The sequence below is a fragment of the Gopherus flavomarginatus genome, chromosome 7 (genome assembly GCF_025201925.1).
Source record: "Gopherus flavomarginatus isolate rGopFla2 chromosome 7, rGopFla2.mat.asm, whole genome shotgun sequence".
NCBI lineage: Eukaryota > Metazoa > Chordata > Testudines > Testudinidae > Gopherus > Gopherus flavomarginatus.
The window spans coordinates 111974916-111995409 of NC_066623.1; the positions used below are offsets into that span (position 1 = coordinate 111974916).

The 20494-nt window shown below is 56.8% G+C and overlaps 1 protein-coding gene and 1 long non-coding RNA gene across 6 annotated transcripts in view; both read left to right on the forward strand.

The window, feature by feature from the left end:
* The window catches only part of POMGNT1 (protein O-linked mannose N-acetylglucosaminyltransferase 1 (beta 1,2-)), a 33309-nt gene extending 20783 nt beyond the window's left edge, over positions 1-12526 (forward strand). For 3 of the 4 annotated variants that reach the window (XM_050961838.1, XM_050961840.1, XM_050961837.1), the window contains exons 12-22: positions 1770-1853; positions 2833-2874; positions 3529-3587; positions 4600-4672; positions 5791-5919; positions 6428-6553; positions 6802-6866; positions 7338-7382; positions 7726-7861; positions 8236-8345; positions 8718-12526. In XM_050961838.1, the coding sequence (XP_050817795.1) occupies positions 1770-1853; positions 2833-2874; positions 3529-3587; positions 4600-4672; positions 5791-5919; positions 6428-6553; positions 6802-6866; positions 7338-7382; positions 7726-7861; positions 8236-8345; positions 8718-8811 (963 nt within the window). In that variant the 3' untranslated portion in view covers positions 8812-12526. Of the gene's footprint in view, positions 1-1769; positions 1854-2832; positions 2875-3528; positions 3588-4599; positions 4673-5790; positions 5920-6427; positions 6554-6801; positions 6867-7337; positions 7383-7725; positions 7862-8235; positions 8346-8717 lie in introns of those variants that run through there. The other variant, XM_050961841.1, reaches the window with a different exon arrangement.
* Positions 12527-12937: 411 nt separating this feature from the next.
* On the forward strand, positions 12938-15546 carry LOC127055172 (uncharacterized). Of its 2 annotated transcripts, XR_007775421.1 has the most exons (3): positions 12938-13038; positions 13482-13667; positions 14210-15546. It is a non-coding gene; the product is annotated as an uncharacterized LOC127055172 (long non-coding RNA). The 2 variants fall into 2 exon arrangements; XR_007775420.1 differs by lacking the exon at positions 12938-13038 and having other exon boundaries at positions 13394-13667.
* The last annotated feature ends 4948 nt before the right edge of the window (positions 15547-20494 follow it).

Here is a 20494-nt window from a genome sequence, read left to right on the forward strand (position 1 = left end):
TTGTCCAGCCGGGCCAGATAAGGAGAAGCCCCCATGATGGCTGCCCCATTGTCTGGAAATTAGAGCCATTCAGCCTTAATGGCTTTCAGTCATGGGCCTCTTGTCCTGGAGTGCTGAAACTGCTACCCCGGACCTCGAGATTCCTATACATAGGGTGCAGCTCCTTGTTTCCCACCAAGCACCCCTATGTCCATCAGACCCCTTCCAATCCAGGCTTCACCTGTTGCGCCACTAAGCCAAAATAAACAGCGTAACCACCTTGTACCCCACGAATCTGTCTCAAGATTGGAGCCTGCGTTAGACTCTCTGACTTGCAGCTGGGTGTGACTTTTGAAGCTGTCACACTGCATAGTTCTGGCATGGAGGGGGGTGGGGGGGCGCAATGGTCAGAGCCCCTTAAAACAACCTGCCTTCGGTTGGCTTTTCCCCGTAAACCTCATCTTCTCCCTTGGTCTGTAAGCTGAGGCCTCGCCATGGACAGAACCAGATGCTGAATGCTTGTGTGGAACTTCTCATCTCTTTAGGTCTCCAAGTGCTTCGCTGGTGACTCCGCTTTGCGTTGTGTCCCTGTGGTTTGGCTGGGCAGGGGGGCGCCGAAGTTCACACAATGACTGAGCCTGGAGCAGAACCCAGATCTCCCAATTCCCAGGCTGGCACTTAGACTGCTAGCCAAGGCACTCAGGACATACTGTGTCTAGTGGGCATTGATTGCAGACACCGTTAACGAGGTCTGGCATGTACTGCGGGGTAGGGGTGACTATTGGTTTTTCCCCCTCCACCAGACCCGGTGTTTCCGTCTCTCCTGTTCATACAGTGCCTCTCGCCCTGCTATATAAAAAATGTCACTCGATTTAATGCCAGGGGATGATGGAGTGAGATGAACAGAGCTGTTTCTTTGCGAGGAAGAACATGAATTAAACTAGTAGTGGGGGTTTTGGGGGGGAAGGGAGGAGGAAAATCCTCTTTTTAGACATTTGTCACAGTGCCCAATGCTCTGTAAGTGAGAGCAGCTAATGATAGCTGCATCCCGTTGCCATGGCAGCACAAGCAAGATCCCTGGCCTATGAGGGAGCAACATAGACGCTGGGCCTGTTTTCGCAAGTAGCACAGGAGATGCTGAATGCTGTGCTGTCATTTTATTGGGGTGTCTAGCAGAGCATAAACCCTTGGTGCTTGATACAATCCAAGTTCCCTTTCCCGGTTGCAGTAGGGATCTGCGGGGTGGAGGAGAAGGGAGGCTGGACTCTGGATGCACAGAGCCAGGGATAATTAAGAGGCTCTCTGATGGGATTACTGCTTATCTAGGGAGGTGACCTTGTGTCATGCTGGATGGTAAAGGAAGTTTCTCTCTGTTGTATGTGTATAAAACACAGCTGTTGCATATACCCATGGATTGCGCTCTCCCCCCCCGCATTCTTTTCAGTGCTGTATGCACATAAAACAGGATTAGATGCCTGCATGAGTCAGCATATCTAATGTGCAGCTTCAGTTAAACAAGCTGGGTTAACCATTACAGGGGTTATCAATGTTCATGCTTCAGGGCACGAGCCGATTATCCACTGAGGTCAGGCAGCATGTTTCTGCAGGTCACCATGGCGCAGCACTGCGCAGCTAGGCCCATTATGAGGTGTTTCCCACTCTTGCCTGAAGCGTCAGATGCCCCATCTCCTGGCTTGCCAACCATGCGCACTAGAGAAGGGGCTGAGCATAGAGGTGTAAACAGACCTGGGGCCCGTGCGGTGAGTGAGTCTCGTGTCTCTCTCTTCCAGGAGCCAATGGACGTGGTGGAGTTGTTTGGCCTGAAAGGGATCCAGCACACGCCCATCAGCATTAAAAATGCCCGAGTGTCCCAGGTGAGGGGCCCTTCCTACTTGCCCCTCTGGCCTCACTTAGGGAAATTCTTCCCCCTCTTCCTGGTTCACTGTGTGCCCCACACGGACTGGTGGTGGGGCTTGAATCCAGGACCTGGGGAGGGCGGGGGTGCAAACTTACTGACCCTCTGAGCCACATACAATAATCTTCAGACATTCGAGAGCTGGGGCTCGGGGCTTCAGCCCTGCTCCTGCGGAAGCCCCAAGCCTCTGCGGGGCAGAAGCTCCAAGACCCCCTCCCCACTAGGCAGAAGCCGCTACCCTACCACCCTGCTGCAAGGCAAGGGTTCCGAGCTCCCCACCAAATCTGGTAGGTGGAGAATGGGGTGCAGGGGATGGGGGCTCCGCAAGCCGCACTTTAATGGTAACTTCAGGCTTATGAGCCACAGTTTGGCCACCGCTGACCTAAAGCAATAAATGCAGGAATTTCCACCAGGGCCGCCCAGATGGGGGGGCAAGTGGGGCAATTTGCCCTGAGCCCCACAGGGGCCCCACGAGCCCTGGCCAAGAATCCCTTCCCTGGCTGGAGGCATCTTCTTTTAATTTTTACTCACTGAGCGGTGATCCAGGTCTTCGGCAGCACTTCAGCAGTGGGTCCTTCACTCGCTTCGGCTTTTCAGTGGCAGGCCCTTCAGTGCTGCCAAAGACAGAGAGTGAGTGAAGGACCCGCCGCCGAAGATTTGGAGCACCGCCCGGTGAGTACAAGCGCCGCAACGAGTGGTGCCTTTTTTAATGTCCACTCCCCCGCTTTGCCCCACGCTCCCGGAATCCTCTGGGTGGTCCTGGTTTCCACTGCTTGAATGAAAGGTGGGTCACGGAGCTGGCAGCAGTAGTGGGCTCTTACATGGACTGGATCCATGCTCCCCTAGTGGCGCCCGCCAATAGCGACCATTCATCGGTGTCTGGCGGGGACAGAAACCTCGGCAGCCGTGTTTGCTAACGCCCGTGTCTCTTCCCGCAGCACTACAAAGCCAGTCTGACAGCAACCTTCAACCTGCACCCGGTGAGCAAGTCCCTTCTCCCCACCTCCTGACCATCTTTTCTCTCAGCGCCGGGCAGTTCCACTTCCTGTACGAGTGCCTGGGGACCCGCCCGGTGACCCGCTTGGGGGACGGGCTGGACACTTGCGCATCAGAAGTTCTCATTGTGGTACAGCACCTAGGAGAAGGAGTGAAACACATTCAGGGCAGCAGCTTGGGTGCCTTGCTGCTGGCTCTGGGAATGCTGAATTCCTGGGTGTCACTGATCCCACTTCCCTTATGCCCATCTCACGGGAGCGATTGCTGTGAAATGAAGCCCTCTGGGAAGCAAAATGGCCGCTTTTGAGGTAGCATCCATGGCCGAGCACCACCGTGTTGGGTTTGAGTCCAGACAGGCCTGGTGCAAATAACGTTGACGAGGCTTGTTGTGGCCGAGTGCTGAGGATAGCATAGACAAGGGGATGCCGTGAGATGTCTCTGGTGTGTCCTTAGTCATGTAATCATAGAATGTCAGGGTTGGAAGGGACCTCAGAAGGTCATCTATCCAACCCCCTGCTCAAAGCAGGACCAATCCCCAACTAAAACATCCCAGCCAGGGTTTTGTCAAAACCAGGAGTTTTCACTGCTTGAATGAATAGTCCTCTCTGTCCTGCTGACATCTCTCGTTTCACTCCCAGGATGCCAAGTTCGCTGTGGTGCTGGAAGAAGATTTGGACATCTCCATCGACTTCTTCAGGTGAGGCTCGTAACATGCAGCTTCCATTGTCGCCTAGGAGGCCCAGCCACGTGTCTCTGTCTTGCCAGACCAGAAACGAGTGGCTCTTCACTCTACTGGTGTACCACGGTCTGCAGGAAAGTCCTGGGAGACGTGGGAGCATCCCGCTGATGCTGGGATGGGGGTGACCCCGTTATCCACAACCAAATTCCGATTACAAAGAGGGCATGTGTCAGAACCTCCATCCCTTCTTGGTTTTTAGCTTCTAGACAGCTTCCTGGATGGTGAGGGGTCAGTGCCGCTAGAACTCCTTGCTCTTCTGTTGACTTACTGGGAGTTGAGGCTGGGACATCACTGGAACTTGTCATGCCTCTGTTTTGCCCATCTGTAAAATGGGCTCGGTACTTGCAGTACCTACCTCACAGCGGGGCCAGGAAGCGTAATATATGAGCACTTGAGGCTGGTTCTGGGAGCCGTGGAGGGCGGGTGCTGGCAGAGGAATTACTACAGGGACTAGCAATAACTTGGGCCAGATCCTCTGCTGAGGTAAGTGGTTGTAGCTCCATTGGAGTCAGCAGGGCTACATTGATTTACATCAGCGGAGGATCTGGCCCACTGTCATTTTGAGCTCCTTTGCTGAGCCCTGATCGCTGGGTCACAGGCTACTTTAAGTGACTTCCCGCAGGTGGCAAAATGCCTTGAGCATCCTCTGGCCCCAGCTGACCCACATATATCCCTGCGCTGAGGATGGCAACTGTCCCTCTCCTCCATCCCCTGCCTTAATTTCTCCCCAGCATCCTCTCTGGCTGTGAGAGTGGGAGCTGCCTGCCTAGTGGGTCTGAGCAAAGAGCCTCCAGGAGTGGGGGTTCCTAGGCATCTCTGTTATCTCCTCTGCCCAGCTGGAGGTCGGAGGGGCTTATTTAGGATCGAGGTGCTGTGTCCCGTAGCAATAGGTGGGGGAGCATCGTTTTCCAGGGCAAGCCGGGCACACCAGAGCACAACTGGTCCTGTCTGTAATCTGCCTCGTTTCTAGCTTCCTGAGCCAGTCGATCTATTTACTGGAGGAGGACGACAGCCTGTACTGCATCTCGGCTTGGAATGATCAGGTAGGCTCATGGAGCCTTGCTTCTCCCGTCTCTGTAACCCCACAACAAGGCCCGCTCCGATGAAGTCCACCATCCCTGTGCTCCGTCTCCTCCAGGCGCTGGTTCCTCCTGCCTGCTCGGCAGGGATTGCCACCACCAGCTCCGTTCGCAGCACGCTTTTCCCTCTGCAAAGGCAGCTGTGGAGGCCCCAGAAATTCTTTACGCGGTACAGAGGTGTACCATGTGAGCTGGGGAGATCCCAGGCGGCCCCGCTGCAGCCGCTGGCCCCAGCACTGAGTCTGTGCCATGCTCAACCCCCGCTGACCATCCTGCGCCTGCCTCCGGTGTTAACGACCTGGCCCCTGAGGGTTTGGTCCATCCGTCCATCTCTCCACAGATGGAGATGGAGTTGCAGAGGGGCAAACCTGAGTGGGGCTACGACCCACCCTCCCCTCTGCCCAGGTGCCAGGCTGCAGCGCCGCTCTGTTCAGGGGCCCTCTCCAAAGGGGGCCGAGGGCCAATGTGCATCTGGTTGCATGCACTGCTGGAGAAGACCCTCTTAGCTCACCCAGTCTCCCCCCCTAGATACTGAGGTGCCTGGAATTTACCCTGCAGAACTCAGTATGGAGCTGTGCTCTGCACCAGCGTTACAACCTTCCCCGTCCCACCTGTCCCCTCTACCCCCCAAATCCATGCTAACGTGGGAACCTGTCCCTTGACTCCACCCACCCTGTGCACCATTCGGTGGGGCTTGCTCCTCACACGTTTAGCATCCCGGCTCCTCTGAATGAGGCCTTGGAGTAGCAGGAAGAGGTGCAGAACTGAGACTGGTGGGAGGTTTCTGGGGGTGAACGGAGGAGGAGAAGGGGGAAATAGAAAGGGAAGGAGAGGGTGGGGGAGGGGAAGCCAAATGTGATGAGCAGGAGGGGGGATGTAAGTGAAGGAGGGGAGGCGAGTGGGGCAGGCAGGTGTTGATCCCTTCCAGAGGCTGGTGAGGAGGCCCCCACCCAAAAGAAGGGGGAAGCACTGGCTCTTCTGGGAATAGCGCCTCCTCCTGGTGTACCTGCACTGCCGGGGTCCCCATGCCCCCTTTGGCTTCCTGGTGAGGTTGCGCTGAACGCTGCCCTATGGCTCCCCAGGGCTACGAGCACACGGCCGAGGACCCCTCGCTCCTGTACCGCGTCGAGACCATGCCTGGCCTCGGCTGGGTGCTGAGCAAAAGCCTCTACAAGGACGAACTGGAGCCGAAATGGCCAACCCCTGAGAAGGTGAGTGCCCTCTGCTCTCCCTGGTAGAAGCCCTGGCACACCTTTTGCTGCGGGCATGTGGGGAGGGGGGAGCTGTGAGGCTTCGTGGGCAGCCAGTGGAGGAACTGCCTTGAAGTATCCGGGCTGTGAGCACCCACAAATGATGCATGTTGCTCTTCGCATTTTAGATACAGGGACGGCATCCCCATTCTGAGCCCCCGGATCTGAGGGGTTATCAACCCCGCTGGCCGCAGAGCCTGGGTCAAGCCAGTACTCCGTGCATCTGTGCCAGCGATCTGGCTGAGAAGCCCTACAATAACAAACACCGGGGGGTGCTGCTTGGGCTCTGGCCATAACAAATGGCTACCTGCGTGCGTGCACACGCCTGGAGTCGTGGAGGTCCGGGGCGGGAGGTATTTCCATCTCCAGGGGTTAAGGGGCTCTTTTAAGGAACAGCGTGAGCCGCAACAGGCGCCCAGTGCAGGAGCCAGATTTCCCCCTCTAAAGCAGCATCCTCTCCCTTCTCCAGCTGTGGGACTGGGACATGTGGATGCGGATGCCGGAGCAGCGGAAAGGCCGGGAATGCATCATCCCAGACGTCTCGCGCTCGTACCACTTCGGCATCGTGGGGCTCAACATGAATGGGTACTTCCACGTGAGTGAGGCCGCGGGGTGGGGCGGGGCGGGGCGGGCCAGTATACAGGCTCCCCTCCCTGCTCCTAGGTGCAGAGGCTGCCCGCTGGGCATTGCCGGGAGTTGCTAGCTGACCTCTGCACGCACCCTGTGGCCTCGCTGGGCTCGCTAGGTGCATCAGCCAGTAAAGGGGCGCGAGCCAGAGCATTGCTGGACAGACCTGATGAGCAGTGATCCTCTGACAAGTCCCTTTCTGCACTTGGTTCCCAGGAAGCCTATTTCAAGAAGCACAAATTCAACACTGTCCCGAACGTGCAGCTCAGAAACGTGGAGAGGTGAGTGCCAGCCCACTGCGAAGGAACCACAGGAGGTTGCCCAGAGCCTGCTGCATAAAGGGCTCTGTCTCTTGCACCTCGTAATTCCAACCCACCCTGCTGCAGCTCCCCTACTCCAGCTCTGAGCTCCCCTTCCCCTCCACTGCATGTAGCTCTGCCAGGGCCCCCCTGTGCTGTTCCAGTAGCTTTCCATCCTCCTGAGCAGAAAGCGTGATTGATTAGGGGATGAGACACAAGGTGCATTGGATCAGACGCCCACTAGCATATGTCACGTACGCCAAAGCGCCAGGGGGCTGAACGCTTGGTGCGGGAACTACGCCACCGGCACTCACTCCTCTCCCCTGTTCTGACTTCGGAGACGTTGGACCTGGCTGGGAGATGAAGTGTGTTGCCATCCGTGCATGGCGCGTGGCCCATCTCGCCGAACCTCCCTCGTACACTGGCCCTTGACGCTCTGTCTTTCCCATGCAGCCTAAAGAAAGACGCCTACGAGATTGAAATTCACCGGCTCCTGGGGTAAGTGTTCTGTGTCCCATGGCCTGGAAGATGAGGGCTGTAACAAGGCCTGCCAGTGCTTTGGGATTCACAGGGGTATGACTAATGCCATCCTCTTGGAGGGACATTCCCCCTGGGGCATCTGGCACTGGCCACAGTCGGTAGGCAAGATACTGGGCTAGATAGAACTTGGTCTGACCCAGTAGGGCCTTTCTTATGTCCTTATAAAGGCTGGATGGTCATAAAGTGGTCCAAGGCTTTCCTCCGGCAGGCCGGCATCGGCTGGGACCCCATGTGTATGGCATGCCAGGGGGTGGGTGGACGCCCTTGGTTGCCCACTCACCAGCCCTGTGCCCCATTTCAGTGAGGCCACGGTTCTGGATCACAGCAAGAACCCATGCGAGGACTCCTTCCTGCCCGACACTGAGGGCAAGACCTACGTGATGTACATCCGGATGGAGCAGGAAGCCGACTTCACCACCTGGACTCAACTTGCCAAGGTGACTCCCTGCCCAGTCTCCATGTGACTGCAGGCCCAGCCCCACCCGTGCACCAAAGATACATAACATGTGTGGTCAGGTCCCTGGGAGGAGGCAGCTTTCTGCTCACCTGCCCTGCAGGCTCCCCTTGACCTGTGAATCGGGCTGGCTCGCGCATCAGAAGCCGGGGTTACTTGCTGGCTGCTGAGGGGAAGGGGAGGGAGCGTGCAACTCTCCCCAAGCAGCCATGGGAGGAGTCGTGGGATTTGTAGCGCTCTGAGCCCTGGGCATGGTCAGTGTTTCCATTGCTCTGCAGGCCCAGAGCAACAGGCGGAGCGCGGCAGGGTGGGCCACGGTACGTGCCCTCAGCTCTCTGTCCACCGCTCCCCTCCTAGTGCCTCCACGTCTGGGACCTGGACGTCCGCGGGAACCACAAAGGCTTGTGGCGTCTCTTTCGTAAGAAGAACCACGTCCTGGTGGTGGGCGTGCCCGCCTCCCCCTACTCGTGAGTATGGCTACACCCACCTGGGGGCGCGGGAGGGGGCACAAGATCCCTGCAGCGCCCCATGAAAGCTCCGGTCTAGCGGGCTCCCCTCCTGCACCCACAGCTGGGTCCTCTTGCAAAGAAAACCCTGGTGGGTCCCTGCCTGGGGAGAGGGGAAAACCCCCTCCAACCTCTTAGAGCTGAAGGCTCCATATTAACCCCGTAAATACCACTCTTGAGCAGAATCCCAGCTGCTCCCCATGGTTACAGGGATCTGCCCCTTTCTCCCCCAGCATGGCCTGGGCCTAGATGGCACCCAGTGCGGGAGGGTCCCACTTGCAGCCCCTCAAGCGCTCCCATGTCTGACCAGCTGCTCCTGGCTGGTCCTCGCAGGTCGAAGAAGCCCTCCACCGTGACCCCGATCTACATGGAGCCCCCTGCCAAGGAGGAGGTGGCCGGGCAGGTGGCAGCAGCAGAGCAGACGTGAGCCGGAGAGGTCTCCACGGCACCACCGCACAGAGAGGAGAGGGGGCAGCACTTGGGAGAGGCTGGGTACTTCCAGTGGGGGTGGGATAGGGACTCAGCTACGCCCTAGGATGGGCATGTGCTCCCCGGATGGAAAACTGGCTGCCGTCGCTCTGGGACACCGCAGCACTGCCCTGTAGGATGTGACACCCGCCCACCCGCGTGGGCTCTTTTTAACACTGACTCTTTACTAACTTTGCTGCTCTCCTTAGGTGGAGGCATTTTAAATGCACTGGCTCCTTTAAGGCCCTCTCTGGGTGGCAGGGGAATTTTGTAGCCCAGGAAGTGCTGATGCCCTCGGGCTGGATTTTATTTATTAACTCTTGTGTGGCTGGCTCGCCCTGTGCCGGGCTCTGCCCTGGGCCAGCGGTACCCTGGGAGTCTGAGCCAAGCTGGGTGAAACGCCCTGTCCTCTGCCTGGTTTGTGGGGCGGAGAAGGGACATGGTACGGCCCAGCTCTAGAGAGGTTTGAGGATGGCACTGGTGAAAGGGCTGGAGCCTTGGGCCCAGCTCACGGCATCTGGAGGAACAAGGATCGGGGGGGAAATGTGGCCTGTCTCTTTTAAATGGAATTCTTCACCCCCCACCACCACACCACATGGATCAGTGGATGGTGCCACATGGGAGACCGGGGTTCAAGGTGTCCCTGCCCGGCCACCAATGTCTCAACACTTGCTCATATGTGGCAGCCAGTGAGCAGCACGGATTAGCCTCCTGCTGGCCATGGTGCTGGAGCAGAGAGATGGGAGCCAGCTGGAGGGAGGGGTAGGAGGGGGAGAAGAGCCTTGCAGAGCGGGCGCTGACCTGGTGTGTGGAGAACAGCCCCTGCCCGTGCATGGCCCCATCGGTTGCTGCCCAAAGCGTAAAGGGCAGACAGCAGCAAGGGGGCTGGGAGCCCAAAGACTCCACCACAGAGAGCAGCTGCAGCAGGCCCCCGTGTCTGCGGCAGGCTCCTGTGTGCTGAAGGGGGCCACGTCCTGCTGTGATCACTTCTGGTTCCCGGTGGTACTCGCCCACCCTGCCAGGTCCCCCAGGCCTCCTGCGCTTAGCAGGGTTGAGCTGGCTCTGAGCAGCAGCCACGGGACGCTGCTCGCAGGGAGGCCGGGATCTGTGCTCAAGGTGGGAGCGGCTGTCCCCTACGGCCCTGAGCCCTGTCATCCTGATTGAAGGTACGGAAATTCAGGGACAAGGAGGGTTTGGGGTTCCCCTCCCCACTGCCTGTGCCTTAGCTGAGGTCCCACAGGGCAGGGTGGAATGAGTGATCCCAGCCTGTAGATTCCCCGAGCTGTAGCCAGCGGGAACTGGGAGTGGCCCAGCAAGCGATGCTCCCTGGTGCTAGTTTGATCTGAGCCCTGTAGATCCCTGTCCTGTGGTTGATGCCTATATAGCGATGTTTGTTTTTTTTTCTTCCCTTCCTGCCAATCAGATTTGCAGGAGCGGCTCTCCAAGCTGGGTAAATTGTGAGCTCTTGCTCTGCTCCTCCGTGTGGAGGAGTTGGGAAAGGCCCCACCCTGGGAGCTCTCTTTGAATTGGTTTGAGCTCTGGTTCCACGTTGGGGACAGGCAGGGCCATGCTTGGATCAGGCACCCCCCAGCCTCTGCTCGCTATGGGATCGTACCCTCAGCACTTCCAGTTCCCTGGGCTGGATTCCAGCCCTATAGCTAACGAGTGCATTTATTGACGGCGGCCTTGGAGGCAGAGGGCTGTGAGCAGAGCGCCAATGCACTATAATTTGGGATGAGGGGAGCTGGGGACTCAAGAATGAGAGCTGTAGGATACTGGTTTGTTGCAGCCCAGGCATGCAGGGATAAGGGCCAAGACCAAGTACCTAACTTCCATTGGTTTCAATGGGAGTTAGGCACCTAAATAATCTTGAGGTCTGGCCCAGAGTCCGTGCCAACTGTTTGGCCCATGCTATGCAAGTTGGCAGCTAGCGGATCTGGCATTTGCATTGCTCGCAACTGGCCGTCTTGGCTGCAAGGTCAAGGGTCGAATGGGGCAAGCCCGTGCTGCTGCTGCCTGTGCTGTTTGTGGAAGATTCTGCTCTCTTCGCCGGCCTGCTGTTTGCCACGCATCCCCCTCTCCACTGCTGTGGTTCCCAGGTACGTTGAGACGGTCCCTGGCTGAGTGGCTGGGGCCGTCCGCATTTTGTGGCACCGGGGAAGGGGGAAGAGCGTCAAAGGGGCCTGATTTTAAAGGCACGTGTGGTGAAAACAAGTGATCATTAGGAGCAGCTGGCTGTACTGAGGATCGAAACCCACCCCGGATGAGCCTCCAATCCCCCAGGCAGTCTCCTGCGCAGAACACTATATTAACTTATTTATTTATTCGACCGTAGGGATGAGGTTTTGAAACAGGAAGGCGCCTGCGGTCCGCCTTTGGGATTGCTGTGAGCGAGGGGTTTCCCACTAAGCAAATGTTGGGGCGTCACATTGTTCCAGTCGGTTCTCCCTCAGCCCGTTGACTTTGGCCGGGTTATGATGGCTTGTGGTGCTTCTCTTTTCACCCTCAAAATATACAGCAGTACCTCACTGGGTTAAATGCAGAAGCCCAAGCACAGGTGATGGGGGATTTTTGCAAACTCTTAAGGAAATGCGCACACACACAGTTGACCCAGCGTATGTACCGCAGTGCTAACTGCTCCTTTTGCTGTGCTGTAGCGAATGCTCTGTAGCGTACTTTGCCAAGACCCCAAAGGACCCCATAGCAACATGAGATCACGTGACAGCGCTGTCTCTGCCGCTGGGTCTCCGAGAAGTAGTGGGGGCTGCTGCGGCTCTCCTGTCATGGTGGTGTACGGTGACCGTTCTGAACCCCGGAGTGATGCTTGAAGGCTGGGTGTGTCCTCTTTTCTCCTCTCTAAGAACCCCATTTCCCCCCCCCCTTGCCTTTTGCAGGCAAACTTTTAAGCGCACGCACGCACACACACACACGTGTTTTACAATCACGTGCGAGTTTTGGCCCTGAACTGCTAATTCCACTCTTGTTTTGTACTTGGTTTAAACCTGTGGAGCAGAGGAGCTGGAAGAAGGCAACCTAAGGTGGTTCTTTGTACACTGAAATAATGTGATTTCATTGCTGGTGTCTCCTTGTGTGTTTTTTCTTACTACCTGATATCATCCAGCAAAGGCCACAGCCGGGGGAATCCTCTAATCCATCTTTCTCTAGCAGGCTCGGCTCTGCTCTAACCAATGGCATTGCAATTCACAGAGTGGGATGGAAGGGCCCCGTTGACTTCACTTGAATGTGTCTCTCCTGCCCCATTGAAGCCAATGTACTGTTGCCGTCAGTTGTAACAGGATTTGACTCTGGAAAGGGGTCGCAATGTGTCTGGCTCTGCAGCGCTTCAATAGGGCAAACTTTTCTTACCGTCCTTCCTTGAAAACTATCAGCTTTGTGCTGTCAGCCTCTTTTTTTTTTTGCCTCTCTCCTCTGACTGCCCCAGTCCATCTGGCTTGGTCTGAGGGGCTGACTGACCCTGGTTTGCCCAGCCCCTGGGTGCTGCGTGCAATGGGGTGGCGGGACAGGGGCTGTGTGAGGGACGGGCTGGCCAGCCCTGGTTTGCCCAGCCCAGGGTCCTGAGTGCGATGGAAGGGTGGGACAGGGGCTGTGTGAGGAATTGGCACTTTCTGAATCTGATTATCTTTTTTTCCAAATAAATATTGCAGTCCTGTTTACCCTTGTGTCTTTTGCGTCCATTGCTGTGTGGGTGCTTGTTGGGTTCTCTGCATGACACTGCCTGGTCCCAACCTCTCGCTGATCTGGACCCACCAGAGAGAAAGGGAGGGGGGGCAGCTGCGTGCCCGTGCCCTTGCTGGTCAGAGTTTTCCTAGGCTGTGAGACACTTCCTAGGCAGCAGGGGGAAGAGAAATGGATCCAGACTAACTGGTGAAGAAGATGGCTCTTTTGGATGAAAGGGACGGGTCCCGGATTTGGGTGCATTGAAAGAGGACGATGGGATGCTCTGGTGGGCCTGGGGAAGAGGCTAAGAGGATTCCTTATAGGAGGAGACCCTCAAAACAAACACACACACACGTACGTACATATGTACGTACTTGTACCCCTCCATTAACTTCTCCCAGCTGCCCTGGGAAGTAAGGGCAGCGTTGTCTCTGTTTTATGGCTGGGGAGCGGGGATGCAGCAAGAGCCAGCAACTTGCCGAAGGTTCACACGCCGCAGGGATCAAAGGTGGGTCGCCTGGGTCTTAGTTGAGACACTGAACCCAAAGGCAGCCCTTCCTCCTTCAGAAGCATCCTGCTTAGATCAGTAATTCCCATGTGTGACCAAATGCATCACGTGTAGAGCTGACTGCCCCAGGGGGAGATCCTGAGTGGCTCTCCAAGGTATGCCATACTCATTGGAAGGGGTTGGCTTTCCTATAGGAACAGTCTACATCCTTGCAGCTTAAGCAAATGGCATGTGATCCACATGGGTGGAAGACGTGGGAGAGGGAGGAATGGGGCCTGGTCATGTTGCCCTTTTGTTTCCTTTGGTGGCTATTGCGTGGGGGTGGTGGAAGGGATGGGGAGGGGTACACCTCTTCTAGCCCAAGAGGGTGTCCCCTCTGAAGAGACCCCGCTAGCGGTTAGCGTCTGATCTGTTGGCTTGGCTTTTCTCTTCTGGCTCTGCAGGCCCGACGCAGCCCGGCTCTGAGGCTTTGCAGCAGTGGAATTGCTTAAGGAAGAACTTGAAAGAGAGCTTCCCCTGTGGGGCAGGCCTTCCCCCAGGGAATTTCTGGGCAGCTCTGAGGAACGTCTTCTGCAGGGCTTCCCCGGAACCGCCATGCATGGCAGCGCCAAAACAGAAACTGCGGCAGGGTCAGGATATCAGCTTCCCCACGGGCACATGGAGGGGAGCTCAGTGGGGCAGTGAGTTTCAATGGACTCTTGAAAATGATGTGATTCTTCTTGAGAACCTCAAACCTCCTTCCTGGTTAATCCCCCTGAAATCTAGCACGGGAGGGATGGCGTGTAGGTTGGGCAAACAATAGACTCTGCTCTTTTAAAGGCAGGAGAGTAACTCAGCTGTCAGGTTTATTGCCTCAGTGTGGGTCTTGGCCACAGCTGAGGGCCTCTGGACTTAGGCTGTGATCCAAGAGATGCCCAGAAGTGTTTGTCTGTCCTAACCAGAGGAAGCCACCAGAGGTCCTCAGAGCCCTGTCGAGTCTAGGTGTGGCTCGCAGCCTGATTTTGTGTGGGGGCGGTTTTACTTTGTTGTTCCTGGAGGGTGGTTTTTTCTTTTCCCACCCTACGTGGTTTGTTTTCCCTCATGGTGAAACTGACCACTCAGCCGCACAGCCACAGGTTTGTCACAGGGTTGCGGCGTGATGTCATCTCTCCCGCTTCCCCCGTGTCCCCAGGAACTGGAAACCACCAAGCACATGCAGGAGGCTGCCTCTGAGGCAGGGCCGAGCTCTGGCTGCAGGAGGGAGAAGAGCCAGCTGTTGCTGAATGCTGAGTTTCTCCATTGTGCAAGTCTCGAACTGTATCATACCGAAGGCGTGGCCGCCCCGGCTGCTACCTAGCACACTGTGGCAATGAGGACTGTGGATCCTTCTGCTGCGAATGCACAAACCCTGCTGCTTGATGTGATGGAGACTCTCCGGGAGCTGCTAACAGCATAGGGTCTAGGCCTAGGGTACAGTCAAAACAGGCCTGAGCCCCTCCAGCAGGGGGCAGGCGCCTACCAACCAGCCCCCTGCTGGCACTAGGGAACCCACCGCAGTAAGAGACAGGTGCAGCCATCTGATCCAGCCCTCTCCATTCACTTGTAACACGGTGGGAGGAGTCCGCTTTGCGATTGTTTCAGGGTGAGGTTCTGCCTATAATTTGCTTTGTTTTCTTCCTTTCAGTGCCTGTTTTGAGTTGGGGGTGGGGGGTAAGGGATGCATTGGCCCCTCTGCAGTTTAAAATTCTCAAGGTTGCCCACTTTTGGGGCCAGCGCCCATTTCTTCGAGGGGTTCATACAGCACCTAGCGTCACAAGGCCTTGAGCCCAGGGTGCTGTACCTTACCAGTGTCAGCGTGGCCAATGTCAGTGACTTTTGTCTCACAGCTTGTGATGGGTTTTGGTGGCTGAGTTTTTCTTCCACCTTGCAGCTCCTCCATGAGAATCCAAGTGCTCGTCTTTGTTGTTTTGTCCAGCCCTAGCCTCCGAGGAGAAAAGCTTGCAGATGATCCAAGTCCCACCTGAAGGAGCAGAAGCAACTAAAAAGAAACCCGGGGGGGAGAATCTCATGCCTTTTAAGCCAGTCTCAGGCCTTGGAGCCCCTGGGGCTGACTTTTGGTTTTGCTGACGGGTGCTCCTCTCTGCCCCCTCCCCTCTGTGTGAGCAGTGGGCAGATCCTGGGGGAGGGAGGAGCTAATAAGGGGGTGTGGCCTCAGCAGAACAATGGCTTCGCCATGCTCCGTCGGGCACCCTAGCAGAGCCAGACTCCGTGACGGCACCAGGGCACACAGTGCTCGCGGCGGGAGGAGGCGGCTTTGTCTACACTGAAGCCTTAACCAAGTCGTGGGCAGGAGACCAAATTACAAGAGACTTGTCCCTGACATATTAGAATACAGCTCCCCTGGGGCGCAGGGATGAGCCCAGCCACTTGCAACCAGGCACTGATTGGGCCAGGCCAAAGCTTGAACTTGGGTTTGGAAATGACTTAGATCCTGCCTCGTTGTCTATGCATTAAATGCACTGTAACCAAGTCCCATGGTAAGCTTGTTGCTGTCGAGAAGAGGAGACCTTAGCGTGTGAGCTCCACTACGCCCATTACATGTTACGAGTTAGCTGTTTGTTAGCCTCTGCGGTTACCCCGAAATCGAGCTGCTCAGAAGCTGCTAGTCCTGGTCCGTGGGCAGTTCCAACATTTCAGGAAAAACTTAGTTCTGGAATGGACTGAAAATAAACGTCCCCCGGAATAGGAATGATCAAGTTTTGAAGGGGAACCTGGGCAGCAGGGAGCTGAGGCTTTCAGGTCCCCGGTGGCCCGCCTGGCAGGCTGCATGGGAGCCAAGCTGGGGTGAGGGTGCCAGGCACGTTTCCATCAGAAACGTGCGGGGCCACCAGAGTTCTGTCGAAAATGTGTCTGGATTCCACTGGCGTGTTGTTGCAGTTGGCATGCTCCCACGCAAGGCTTTGATTGAAGGGAACCCTCATTTTCCAACAAGAAAAACCGTTCCCATGGGGACCTTCCAACCGACTCTGTTTATCCGGCATGGCCTGGGGCCCACAGCCTCCACTGCCATCATGTTACTTGCTATCCAGCTGCCAACTCTTATTTTGCTCTCTGGACTTAACTCCCTGATGGAGCCTGGGTCACTCCTAACCCAATTCCTTTGCAGTAGGCAAAGCCATCCCGTTCATAGGATGAACATGGGCAACAAATAAAAAAATAGGTAATAAGTAATAATTGGAGATATACCAATCTCCTAGAACTGGAAGGGACCTTGAAAGGTCATTGAATCCAGCCCCCTGCCTTCACTAGCAGGACCAAGTACTGATTTTGCCCCAGATTCCTAAGTGGCCCCCTCAAGGGCTGAACTCACAACTCTAGGTTTAGCAGGCCAATGCTCAAACCACTGAGCTATTCCTTCCCCTGCCCTGCGCTTTGGGGGACGTGGGGTCCAGGGCAGCCTGGGGAGATAGTGGGAAGCCTGGTGACAACAGCAGCAAGTGACCCCGCTCTAGCCCGCCCCAGTCCGCTCCACCCCACCGGCTCCCAGTATCGCTCGGGGGAGGGGGCGGAAGCCAGAAAGAGGAGGGAGCAGGGGAAGGGGGGGAGTGGGGGTGGGGCAGGAGCTTGGGAGAAGGGGTGGAGGCGTGGCCTGGGGCAGAGAGGGGGGTTGTCCCGGGCCTGCACCCCCTAGGGGCGACCCTGGCAGTAGGATATCCCAGGGTGGGTTGCCCTCCATACAGCAGCTGCCACGTGGCTGGTGTGTGCTGGGAGCGCTGTATCCTTCTGGAGACACGCTGTGCAACAGCTGCTCTGGTTTTCCCACAGTGCACTATTGCAAACACAGCTCACCATCAGAGTCGGGGCGGTGACACGTTTGCGTTGTGAAAAAGCTGCACCATGAAGGCCCCAAGCCAGCTGTGTTTGGAACCAGAGGTGTGAGCTGCTCTTTCAGTACTGGGGGAGAAAGGGGCAGGGCCTGGCTGTCTCATTGCTACAGAGCATTGTCCTCCACCCCCACAATCCACCCCCAACCCCTGTTTACATCCTGTTCTCTGTATGTGCTGAGTTACCACAAAGCAAAAGTGTGACTCTTGTGGGAAAATGTCTCCGGCTGAGCACCAACCCCTGCTGAGGTGTGAACTCACTTTCCCATGTGACCCAGGGCTCCCCTCCACGCCAGAGGTGAGCGCTCCTTTCTGTGACGCTCAGAGCCAAGCAGGGCCCCTCTTAAATGCTGACCTTAGGGAGAGACTGGACATTAAATACAACCCCACTCAAAAAAAAAAAAACTTGTGACGCATACCAGGGTGCGGATTGATGCTGCCCCTGGCAAAACCCAGTGGCATTTGTCCTTGACTTCAGTGGGAGAGAAAGAGCTTTGCACTAATTAAACTGATTAGCAGCGACCTTTAAACCCCTTTAATTTCACTTCATCTCTTCTGGTCAGCAGGTGTGGTTATATTTAACAAATTGCATCACCCCGTGCTGACATGCAGCCAGCTCTGGGGAGGAGCACGGAGGCTGCATAACAACTGCCTACAGCATGATAAAGAAGTGCACCAAGAGCTGAAGTGTAGATGCCTGGATCCCAGGATCCCCCATGGGGTTTGTTGCCTCTCTTGCTCCCTGTGCCTCTGTTCGGATGGTGTTGAGTGCACTAGGTCTTGTCTACTCAAGGATTTTAGCCAGCGGTAACTGCAACAGTGCTGAAAATGCCTCTATTGCCAGGACCTCCCAGGCAGCAATGTTTCCCCCAACCCACCCCAGTGGATCTGCCCTCTGGTTGAGTCTCCATAAAACATCTGGGCAGAGGGACAGCATGGATGTGGTATAAGCAGGCCGGTCTGAGGAGGTTTGGGTTCGCTCTCTGGTCTTTACCATCTCCTAGGAGCTTCCCCATCAGTTCCTGGCCTTGTCCACACAGTGCAGAAGGAAAGACGGTGGCTTTGTCTCTGGGAAGGGCTGGCAACTGTATGCTTGGTTTTGGCCATATTTAAAACTGCAGCCAAAGCTGTCTGGGTGCTCTCCACCCACTCCTTCTCTCCCAGTCCCTGGATTCCCCCTGGGACCACACCACCATCTACTGGGCCAGTCCTTTGGGGCAGAAGCTGTGGAGAACAATCAGGCCTGGGAATCGGTGCAAGGTACAAACCAGACGTGCTTTTTGCAACCAAATCCAGGGACGGCTGTGGGGGCCAGAGCTCATTGCCCCTGAGAGGAGGAGAGTTCAGGAAACCTGTCCTGCTTTTGGCCCCTTTCTCCATGGAACATCTTGGGCCCCTGGGAAGCACCACAATAGCCCGAGAACAATCCTGCTGACCCTAGGGTGTCGCACATGCAGCTTAACAGCTCTTCATCAGGGCTAGCTTCTGTGGGGTTTAGCAAAAGCATTGGTAGGGCCGCCGTCGCTGCAGTATCTGGTCAGTCAGGTTGGCACAAAGCCCACCCTGCTCTTCCTCTGCCGTTCCACGTGGCATGATTTCTGCCTGGCAGGACGCGTGGCTAGCAGAGCTGGAGCTGCCACCAGGAGCGTGGTCCGGGCAGCATGGGGGGCAGGGTCCTGGAGTTCTCCAGACAACGCATCTTCCAGGGCTGGTCTCTACCGCTGGCAAGAGAGAGCTGTGCAGGGCGAGGCCGGGGAGGGAGAACGGCCGGTGGGCAGCTGCAGCTCTTGGCGGCAGCCGTCCACCTCTGCTAGGAAAAGGGGCTCGGCGCTGCATCAGCACCCAGCCCCAGGGGCTCTGCCTGTAGCTTCGTCGCTGCCCTGGCCCGGAACGGGACCCCCTCTCCCACGCCTCCGCCGCTTGGCAGGGGCCACTCGGAGCTGGGCACGGGCTTCAGGGACTGGGGCGCAGAACCTCAAAAGTCTGCCAGGCACCTAACCCTTTGGGAGAAAGGTGCCTAAATCACCTAGTGATGCTAGCCCTGGGGGCTTGTTTCAGGGGCACGTATGGGTGCTGCCTCAGTTGTCATCTGTGATGCTCCGGGAGTGGCCAGTAGGATCTCCTGGTACTGCGGGCATCTGCCATCACTCCCTGGGGACTTCAGAAGGTGACTGTGTCCAGCCCCACAGTGAGAGTGTTTCCCTCGGGCGCAGAGGATTCCCCCATGTGTTTAAATGTTTCCAACACGCTCTCTCCCCCTGCTTTGAATTTTAAATCTCTCAGTCAGATCATGGGAGCCAGGAGCAGCCCTGAACCCTGTTCTCAGACCTTCAGCTGGGCCTGTCTTTCGGGACAAGCCAGGAAACACTGGTTAACTGCTCCCCTGACCTCGCAGCCTTTCAAAAACCACCCACCAGCAGAGCCGCCTTCCTGTCTGGGACACGTGTTCTGCTCTCAGCCCCTCAGCTGCTGCCAAGCGTGCTGGCCCAGCCCCTGGGAATGCAGCAGCCCTGGCCTGGGGTACCATTCTCCTGCTAGCCTCGGGCCTGGGTCTCGGCTGCCCTGACATTGCGCTGATTCCCATGTGCTGTTGTGCAAGTCAGCCGCTCGAGCGGGGTGGGGAGATGGGATGGCCCCTGCAATGAAAGGGTTAAAGGCACCAACCAGCTGGACGCATAACCAGCGCTGGAGCCTGGTCTCTGCTGTGATTTATCTGCAGGACAGTAGCTGCCAGGAACCCCAATCAGGGCCCCAGTATGCAAGGTGCTGTACAGACAACTAACAGAGAGGGTGCTCCCTGCTCCCCAGAGCTCACCAGCTAGCTGATCGGAGAGAGGAGAATGCCCCCGCCTGCCACCGCCTGTGACCATTTGTAGCTACAAAAACAGTGCCCCTCCCTCTCCTGCACGGATCACTGGCAACACACAGCGGGGCTGGGAGCGGAGCCTGGCAGATGGGAGTGGTTTCTGGCTGCCTTCGGGACCAATGTCTTCGTCCCTTTGGCTTCACCACTTGGAGTCACAAAATCCCCTGTGTTCTCCTTGCCCTCCACGGCAGCTCGTGGGTATGGCCAGGGATGGGGCGGGGTGGTTGGCCCTCTGGGACCCTGCTGGGTGCAAGGTGCTGGGTAGGGACTTTCCCACCATCCACCCTTCAACAAGGAAATACAACTCCCTTGGCTGGATTTGCTTGATTGCTTTTGTGTGGGATTGAAAACGTTGAGGGCGAGCTGGTGTCCCCCCCTCCCACACACTCAGTTATTTTCCCTCTGAAGGCAAGTGCTTATCGCGTCCGCATTAACCAGTAACTACTGCAAACAGCCATTAGGGAGAGGAGCAGCGAGGAGGGAGATAAGGGCAGGAATCCAGCGGCGTATCAAGGGCGGTGGCGCAGGAATCAGGGGCTCCGCGTCATTTCAGGCAGCGGGTGAAGGACGCAGCGGCTGCGTTGGGAAGGTTCCGCACGGTGCAAATATTACGCTGTGGTTCCAGCTGCAGAGGGAACACTAGCCGTGGGCTGAGCCACCATTGGCACCCACCGGGGGGCGGTGTAATGAGAATCCATCCCCCCATGCAGACAGGCTCTCCCCAGCC